This window comes from Xenopus laevis, chromosome 4S (assembly GCF_017654675.1).
Source record: "Xenopus laevis strain J_2021 chromosome 4S, Xenopus_laevis_v10.1, whole genome shotgun sequence".
NCBI lineage: Eukaryota > Metazoa > Chordata > Amphibia > Anura > Pipidae > Xenopus > Xenopus laevis.
Genome location: NC_054378.1, coordinates 67,256,496 through 67,266,784, shown reverse-complemented (window position 1 = coordinate 67,266,784; position 10,289 = coordinate 67,256,496). Strand labels below are relative to the sequence as shown.

The following is a 10,289-nucleotide window of genomic DNA, read 5'->3' as shown; positions in this document are numbered from 1 at the left end:
TCATAGACAATACTGAAAATTGTCTCTGCTAAAACACATATAGCATTTTAGCAAAGCCAATTATCAATATTGTCTATTTTATAGCCGTGACAAGTAGCTGCTATTAGTAGTTCTGTGTGCCTTCACCCTAAAATTATGTACAATAATAATTGACAGCAAAAAGATATATATATATATATATATAATATATATATATATATATATATATATATATATATATATATATATATATATATATATATATATATATATATATATATATATATATATATATATATATATATATATATATATATATACATAATATACATGGACATATATTCAATACAGTTAGCATGTCAAAGCAAATTTAGCATATTGTACATTTGAACCTGCTGTTCAGTTGCTGAAAGAACACTAATCCCTCTAGAAATCAGATCTGTTAGTGCAGGTAAATACTTGTCAAGTTGGTTAAAAGCTGGATTTTATAGACAGGCACACCCATCAAGAGTCGTTTTTTTACCTCTTCTCCAGATAAGGCCAAACTGAGCTGAACTTCCGTAGTCCTGACATCACCAGCGAATACACTTGGAAAACAATTGTGTCCTCCCAGCAACCATCTGACATCTGAAACCATTGCTGTAAACATCACTTTTTAAAGAGACACTGATAGATTTCTGTGCAGATCACAAACCCTGTAAGCACAACTAAATACATATTTGAGCAGAAATAATACAAAATACAAATAAAAAGGTTGATATAATGCTCATAACGCAGCTGCAAGAACAATGAGAATAATATTCTTTATTTTAACAAATGTCCTGGAAATACACACGGAATCTAAAGATGAATTTATCATTTACATACTGACTTGTTCCTATTTAGATAAGCAGGAAAGTAAAGCCACAGCCTTAGTTTTGTAAAATACTGCTAAAGACTGTGGCCTTTCTTTCTTATTGATACTGAGATGTTGCTTAAATTTTCATAAGAAAAATTCTAAAGTGTCAATATCACTTTAGGTTTGTATTAAACATTTTTCTTTTTTTATCCTGATGCTCCTCAATGCTTTTGGTTCAACCTAAATCTTAGGCATGGGATTTTAGTTCCTAGTCGAATATCGAGGGTTAATTAACCCTCGATATTCGACCCTTCATACATCTGCCCCTATGTTTCATTCTGTGCTGCCGACCAGCACAGAATGAAACATAGGGGCAGATGTATGAAGGGTCGAATATCGAGGGTTAATTAACCCTCGATATTCGACTAGGAACTAAAATCCTTCGACTTCGAATATCGAAGTCGAAGGATTTAGCGCAAATCCTACGATCGAAGGAATATCCTTCGATCAAAAAAAGTTAGGCAAGCCTATGGGGACCTTCCCCATAGGCTAACATTGACTTCGGTAGCTTTTAGATGGCGAAGTAGGGGGTCGAAGTTTTTTTTAAAGAGGCAGTACTTCGACTATCGAATGGTCGAATAGTCGAACGATTTTTAGTTCGAATCGTTCGAAGGTCGAAGTAGCCCATTCGATGGTCGAAGTAGCCCAAAAAACACTTCGAAATTCGAAGTTTTTTTAATTCGAATCCTTCACTCGAGCTTCATGAATCGGCCCCTTAGTGTCTTAAAGATGGCAACTGGCACATCGTGTATATGATAAAAGTTATCTTTAGAGTTTCAGCCAAGTCATCTCTTACATAATGGCAGTTGTATTTTTGCTTATTTCTTGGCATTATTGAATGAAATTTGTTGATCTACAACAGGTAAGTATGTACAGTATGTATGTTTAGCGTTATTTGTAAGTTAAGACTGTTAAGGAGCTGCAGTGCATAAAAGTACAATATAAATAAAAGTAAAATTTATATAAAAGTGCACACAAGGAGGACAAGTCACACAATAAATATACACAATGCACAGAGCTCATATAAGGACACAGAGCTTAAGTGCTAGGTGGTTAGAGACACAGTGAGATGGAGGACCCTGCCCTGTAGAGCTTACAATCTTAGTAGGTGGGTGGCTAACATACAGGCACAAATTTAAGGGGAAAAAGTGCCCAAGATAAAGGCATTGTACCAGGTACCAGGACTAGACTAATGTTCTAGTGCTCCAAAAGGTAGGCTTTTATTTTTTTATTGAAGAGATTGAGAGTGCACTTCTTATGGAAGAATTTAGGGATGGAATTCCAGAGGTAAGGAGCAGCAAGATAGAAGAGTTTGAGACAAGATGTGGCAGTAGTTGTGGATGGTGTGAAGAGAATGAGGCTCTGAGAGGAGCTGATAAGATGGCCAGGAACATACAGTGAGACAAGTGAAGACATGTAATGAGGAGCAGAGGAGTGAAGGGCTTTGAATGTTAGCAGAAGGATTTATATGCTATCCTTTGCTTAACAGGCAGCCATGCTAAGGGTTTTAGTTGGGGATTGAACAGATGCGCTCTTAGCTCTTGGTAGTGGAGTCTAAATGAGAATTCAATAGTTTTCCAAAAAAAACCCCTACCCACCACCCCACGTAGACCGAGCTCCCCCCCCCAGCCTAGCTGCCCCCCGAGGAAATGCCCCTAACTTTATACTTACCCCTCAGTGCAGATTCAGGCATCGGAGTTCATGCAGACATCTTCCTTGTCTTTGTGTCTTCTTCAGGCTCTTCGTCAACTTTTGTCTATTTTGGCGCATGCGCAGTTGTCGCAAACCAGTAAATTGCTCCAACTGTGCATGCATCGCTTCACTGGTCTCACACTCAGCTCACCGAAAACCCGGAAGATGGCTGAGGTGAACTCAGATGCTGTTACTTTGCATCGAGGGGTAAGTATAAAGTTAGGGGCATTACCCCGGGGGTAGCTAGGCTGGGGGGTGAGGAGAGAGGGGGGTCTACCTGGGGTTGGGGGTAGGGTTTTTTTCGTAAAACGTTTGAATAGGAGATTGCAATAAGCAGGAAAAAAGGCTCCCATGTGCATTAGACGCCTCTGAGGAAGCTGGTAACACCCAGCGAAACGCGTTAGGCACACTTTTGGGGACACACCAACCTAGAAGCAAGGCACCTGGAGTGAGCTGACAGTATTTTGGAGCGAGCTGATAGGACTGCCTCTGGGAACCCCAGAAAAACTGTATATTGGGACTCAATACGCAAAAAACCCGTGAGGGTAAATGTGAGTGTGATCTTTTAATTGTTTTTAATAGTTTTAAATAAATGGTTTTACACTATTATCGCTTTCACTCCTGTTTGGGAACTCGGAAGGAGCAGCGAATTCAGAAGGAGTGACCAGAAGGGTTTTCATGTTACATGCACCATACCACGGCAGTGGTTTGTAAGTAGGCATTTTGTACAGAAGGTGGAGGCATTTTTTCCTTGGGAAAGATCTTCTCATCCATACAGGGAAAGCACTTACCTCTTTTCCTCTCACCTGTATTGTCATTTCATACCCTCACTAGTAGTTTCACGAAGGAGAAGGGGAAAATACACCTATTCAACATCCTAGTGCACGCACAGGGTGATATTTTATATTTTAAACATATTGCGCTATGCCTGTTTTTTATTTCTGTTGCCACAGGCGCTGACCGCTTCCTATACATATCCCCTCTGGGGGTATATATATATTCGATTGTGGATTCATATACAGTTGAGAGACTGTGAAAGGGGTCGGCAAGAAATATTCTAAGAGACTGACATTTTTTCATTTTGCTGCATTTTTGTAAGCTATATATTGTTGTTATCCCATGTGCATTAGATGTGTTTATATTTTAAAAGAGAAAATGCAATTTTGCTTTATTTTTAGACCTATAGGAAACAGGGTGTTTCGACAATGGCATACCTCCCAACTGTCCCTTTTTCGGAGGGACAGTCCCTCTTTTGACAACTCAACCTGCAGTCCCTCATTTGTTCTGGAAAGTCCCTATTTTCTCTGCACTGAACAGCCAGAAAAAGAAACAAAGTTTCTCACTTATTTGGCTTTTAGCTGAGAGCACAGAACATCTAACAGGTGCAAATAAGATACTTTGTAACAACTTTGAGACACAAAAAAACTGTTTAGATAAGGAGAAATATTTTCAAACTTTTATAACCTGCCAAATTATGTAAAATGAACATGGTAATTAGGGGGTGTGTTCACATAAAGGGCGTGGTCAAAATAATTTGCTGTTCTACGTGCGAAAAAAAATTTTGTCCCTCTTTTTACTTCCAAAATGTTGGGAGGTATGTAGTGGCAGTTTAAATACCCCTTCCAGTAGACGTCTGAAGGAAGTACTCTGCCACTAGCAGAACTGTTGGTGACAGACAGACAGACACTTATATTGTTCAGCCTATCACAGCCTTGCAGCACCCAGTGCACCCAGGTTAAAACACAGAAGCTTAAAAAGCTAAATACAGAAGTTGAGAAGCTACAGTTGGAGGAGGAAGTATTAATTAAAAATAAAAATACAATCAGCTGCTAAAAACAGGCAGATTTTCAGAAGAGCCAGATCCACTTTAACACTGCTTACAACACACATTCTGTCTATAATGCCAGTACTACAGATATTCAGGTTTATAACAAAACATTTTGCTACTCTCTTATTCTCTGTTCATATTCACACCTATGTACTGGTATTTAGCATTGTCCAGTATTCTCAGGGGGATATATTTAGTAAAGGCCAAATAAATGAGTAAGAATTACTACAAAGACAAATTTCACTGGGAAAAGTTTCAGGGTATATTTTGATTTTATAGAATTTTTTAACATTCATTTAATAAATGTGCCTTAAAAACACATTTGGAAAAAGGCATAATGTCAACAACAACACCGAGTCCGATAAAATATCTCAATATTGTTGTCGTTGGCAGGTGCCACTTTTCTAGCTCAGGCACCAAAACAAGAATACCTTAGGTATAGGGGCTGAATAAGCTAGATGCTCCAGAGCAGCTGCCAACAGCAACCAATTAGCAATTAGTTTTGATGAGTTTATGTTCTGATTGGTTGCTGAAGGGTAACTGGTGCATTGTAGCACTTATGTTAGTACAGGTATGGGACCTGTTATCCAGAATACTCGGGATCCGGAGCATTCCGGATAATTGATCTTTCTGTAATTTGGATCTTCATACCTTGTCTACTAGAAAATAATTTAAACATAAAATAGGCTGGTTCTGCTTCCAATAATTAATTATATCTTCGTTTGTATAGTGTACAATGTATTGTTTTATTATTATAGAGAGAAAAAAATCATTTTTAAAAATTTGGATTATTAAGATAAAATGGAGCCTTTCCATAATTCGGAGCATTCTGGATAATGGGTTTCCGGCTAATGGATATCATACCTGTATATCATCCCTGTGGTGTCTAAGACTGGGGCCAGAATTATAGTAAGACTTTAACCAAAGCCACTAGAGTAGGGCAATGCTGCAACAGGAATTCCCCAAGTCACACTTTCTTGTTGCTTGGGGAATCCAAAGTGCCTTTATTCATTGCAGTTCTGAAATCAACTTTATAGGCCCTCTACACTCCTGGGCCCTCAGAAAAGTCCCAGGGTTTACTTAGTAACGTCCAGGTATAAGACCTAGTTTTGTCTTGTATTGTATATACAAGTCATAAACAAAGGAACGATTACAAAAAATGCACTGTCCTCTTCATATGCAAAGTTATTTCTTTAACATATAAAAAAAATAGACAATAAGAAGTGATATAAACCCTTTAAACTTTCAGAGCACATTACTTTTTTAGAGGAAAAATATTAATTGGTGCTACAGCCTGTAACTAGCACCAGTGCTCAAAGAACACTGCTGCATATGATGTCTACTGGTTAAATAAGCTCTTGCAAGTAGGGCCCTCTGACTAGTGATGGGCGAATTTGCGCCGTTTCGCTTCGCCGAAAAATTCGCGAATTTCGCGAAACGGCGAAAAATTCGCGAAACGGCGACGGCGTCTCGTTTTTGACGCCGGCGCCCGTTTTTGGCGCCGGCGCTCGATTTTTGACGCCGGCGAATTTTTACCGCGAATTTTCGCGGGCGTTTCGCGAATTCATTTGCTCGGCGCGAATCGCGCAAATTCGCCGCGAATTCGCGCCTGGCGAATAAATTCGCCCATCACTACCTCTGACCCTATTTTTTACTCTGTTTGTTAAATTATTGACGCATCCTTGTTTGTTATACATTTATGAATAGCACTGCATAACCTGCTGGAGCTTTATAAATAAATGATGATGAACAAACTGGTATTTCCCCATAAATGGACCGCTTTGTCCACCTGCCTTTCTATTTATTGATAAATGTGTACAACCCCTCTGTGTTTTGCATGCCGATAATTATTATAACAAGGCTATTCGCATCGCAAAAACAACGTTTGGCCTAGGCATACCAACACAGAGCTTGTTCTCCAATATATGAGTTGGTCATGGCTAGATCGCAAAGTAATTTTCTTTAGCAGGAGACAAATGTAATTACTGTTATTGCCAAGCTTGTTGGGCATAAATCACTGTGTTAATCTAGTGTTGTGACTACAATTTCTAATTGCCGCTCACAACAATATACGTAAAGACCATATTAGCATCTGCAGCATAAAGAAACAGCACATCCCTCTGTTAACCCTGGAGTGGTCAGATCTGAACTGTGGTGCTACTTTCCTGAGTGGTCTTTTCATGTAAACAATAATGACTTTTTTCCCCAATTCCTTTTTTAGGGCTCTTACAGACGAGCGTTTGAAGCTGCGCTCCCCTGCGTTCCGTTTTTCTGCATTCAGCCGCAGGGGAGCGCAGGAATAGACACATTATGTTTTTTCCAATGGGGCTGTACTCACACAGGCGCATGTAGGCGCCGAGCGCAGGTTGAGACGCAACATGCTGCATTTTTCCTGCGTTCGTCGCCTACACGCGCTTGTGTGAGTACAGCACCATTGGAAAAAACGTAATGCGTCTATTCCTGCGCTCCCCTGCGGCTGAATGCAGAAAAACGGAACGCAGGGGAGCGCAGCTTCAAACGCTCGTCTGTAAGAGCCCTTATATAGCTTTATATAATATGTACAATTTAAAGAGAAGCTTTTAAAGGGCTTGGACTCTCTAAAATGTTACAATTTGATCAGTTAATTGATGATAACCGATTTCAGCAGCAGCTTCTGCACCTACTCCCTGTCCTGATATGAAGGACTGATTGCAACTATTGTATCATATTGTTAAAGTTTCTTTGTATCATTAAGAATAGCGTAAAAGAAATGTGAGCAACTAATATAACAATTTGTAACAATTTTAAGTCAGTATTCTTACTATTAAGAGAATGTCAATATTTGTGAAAACAATCATTTACTGATGATTAAGTACACCTCTAACCAAAAGTCTGGTGAACTTTATAAACCATTCATCACCCCATAAACATAAAGCAACAGCTGTAAACTCTTGCCAATAGCCCAGGACTGTGTGTGTGTGTGTGTGTATATATAAATAAAAATAACCTGATGCATAATATGTTGTCATCATATAAAAAGGGTATATAAACACCCCCAAGTGCTGTGATATGGTTTTTTTCAACTATTAAAATGTAATATTTCCAATACGTTTTTTTTTTTCTTCTCCAATATCATTACCCTTCAATGGGCTTTTGCAATATATCAAGTACTGTACACCGATATATGTTTTAACATGCACGTTTATTGCAATGTAAAAAAAAATATATATAAATTAAAAAAACAATCTAATTTCCACATCTTTTATTTAATATCTTAAATATAATTAGACGTCTGGAATTGTCCTTTAGAAACAAAAACATAGAAAAATTATACTTTATTACAAATGGTAAACTCAAGAGTGCTCAATATCTCTTATTTACAGAAAATAGTGGGTTTATGAACCCCAACGTAAAAATAACTTACAAATGCTTGAAGCAATTTTACTGAAACAATTCAGTTTTTTTAAAATAACAATAAAAAAAAACAAATATGTACACATACACAGTAATGTAGAAGGCAGTCATTAAATTCGCTTTTCAATGTCCCATATGCCTCCCTCCCACACCCTCCCTTTGTGAGAAAACTACAGAAGCAACCTAGTGTCTCTAGCAGTTTAACCTTTTCTTAATACTGAATGATCATTGAATGTTAGGTCCATGCAGGTCTTGGTCAATGTTAAACACGTATCTGATGTTTCATTAGAGCAGGGACAGCACTTGACAAGTGATACTGCTTGTTGCATTGCCACAGGCTCCACCTAAAGGCTTGTCAGGACTTCCCGCACACACCCATGTAGAACAGTCAGGTCTCAGTGCCTTTCATTTTAAGCCAGGGAGTTTCAACATGAAACTATTTCCCCCTACAAAATGATCCTCACAACTCTCTCCAAAAGAGTATTTTCAGAATGTTTGCATCTGCTGTGTTAACATTAGCTCACAGCCGCTGTTGACATGATTCATGACTTTTTGTTTGAGCTGAGCTACTTGCTCTCTAAGCATGTTGGCAGTGGATGCCAGTTCTGAGTTCTGGGATTTTAAGGTTTTAACTTTGTCTTCCAACCTGCCAATCCTCTCCAACTTCCTTTTCCTGCATTTAGATGCAGCAACTCTATTTCTCATACGCTTCCTTTCTGCCTTTATCCTTTCCTGGGACTCCATATCAATAGGGGACAGTGGTGGAGTCTCCCCGGGCATTTCAGGTACAGTCTGTGGTTCCTCTTTCAGAGCCTGGAGCCTGGGGTGCTGCACTGGCATTGGTGGGTTATTAGGATGTTGACCTGTATAGCCCATGCTGTTGCTGTTAAAAACTGCTGAGGTGGTGATGGTACTTGGGTTAAAGTTACTTAGATTGGCGTACACTGGGGGCTCATTGTGAAGGTTATTGCTGAAGCCAGTATTTCCAGCAATAGTAGAAACAGATGTCAGTCCCGTGCTGGCAGGTTGGGTGGCAGTGATAACACTTGGCAATGTGTTTTGGTTGTGCAATTCTGCCAGTGCCCTAACAAATCCATCTGCAAATCCTTCCTGCTCGTCTGTAACATTCTTGGGACAGAGGAACTGGGTGGGGGTCGGGGTGGTGGTAATCATGCCATTGCTGGACTGGATGATAAGCCTCTCCAACTCCGGGGAAGCGAGCTTGAGAAGTCCAACGTCAGGAGAAGTGAGCAGCTCGGCCGCCTTGTTTCTCAGGTGAGGTTTGATGGCACTGCTGGGGTCGGACAGGTTGAGGGTCATGCTCTGCTTCAGCACCTTGTTGTAGCCATAGGAAACAGTGTCGTGCTGGGCAAAGGCAGCGCTCAGGGCATCATCGTAGAAAGTAGGTTCCATCTTTGCGCTCATAGAATGGACGCCGGACCGGGACGGGGACTGGAGCTTATGTCAGTGTGACGACACCAAGAGCAGCCTAGAGGCAAAAGAATGAACAGGTTGTTAGACAAGACACCGAACCCCCATGCCACCTCCAACCCTTCTGCAATATCAACCTCTGCTTCGCCCAAGTACAACTGTCAGTATCCTGCCGAGCATTGTGGGAGTTGTAGTACAACAACTGCCTGCCCGGCACAAAAGAACAGCCAGTGAGAGAAATAAATGCGACTTACTTTGTGCTTGTGTCTCTAATAGCAGAGAGGACCTCGTACTCCGGGCGCCACAAAAGTTCTGGGCAACTCCTGGGAAAGTTTCCGAAGCGCCGCCGGAGACAGGGAATGGCGAGCGCTGGGTATGAGTGTGTCTACCCAGTATCTCTGTCAGGCACAACGGGCTCCGGCCACAAGGAACAAGTCACTGAAAACGTAGATGTTGCTCTTCAAGCGCCGCAAGTGCTGTCAGTGTGTGAGCTCTACTCACTTGCACTGGGCTCTGGGACAGCGTGCAGCTTACACTTATCTGCGAGCGGTCACCCACTAAAAATAGACATTATGTCACCCCAGCGTCCTTTCATTGGTCGAGCTTGGGGAAAGGAGGAGGACCCGCGAGTCCAAATCAACCTCGGTCGCTATGACGACCGCCCTAGAAGATTCTAACTCTCGCGAAGGCTTATGGGATGCGGTAATGCTCCTTTGCCGCTGGGCATTGTGGGATGACGTATTGTTATTGGCGGTGGCCGTTCCTTGCTTTGGTGGTTGGGATGGCGTTTTGACGTGGGTTTCCCGCCATGAGGGCTGTTCCACTCTCCCCCTGACACTGGGAAGGGACTCGAGACTGGTGTCAGGGGGGGGGGAGAGGGAGGGTGATAGTTGCGGCAATATCCTTGTTATGGCGGAACCTGGGAGACCGAGGGTGTGTTTGCCGGATAGTGGAACGGGAAAACAGACATTGAAGCGGGTTTCAGAGATCATCGATGTTTTCAACGTTTTTTTGCTGAACTAGAACTCGGCAGGGTGTTGTGGGAGTTGTAGTTGAACAATAGCCAGA

General features: G+C 41.0%; 1 protein-coding gene across 1 annotated transcript; it reads right to left on the bottom strand.

The window, feature by feature from the left end:
- Positions 1 to 7,559: 7,559 nt before the first annotated feature.
- jun.S (jun proto-oncogene S homeolog) lies at positions 7,560 to 9,722 on the bottom strand. The gene is given in 2 exon segments (NM_001085894.1): positions 7,560 to 9,279; positions 9,476 to 9,722. A coding segment is annotated over 1 exon segment (939 nt). The 5' UTR covers positions 9,216 to 9,279; positions 9,476 to 9,722; the 3' UTR covers positions 7,560 to 8,276.
- Between the last annotated feature and the right edge of the window lie 567 nt (positions 9,723 to 10,289).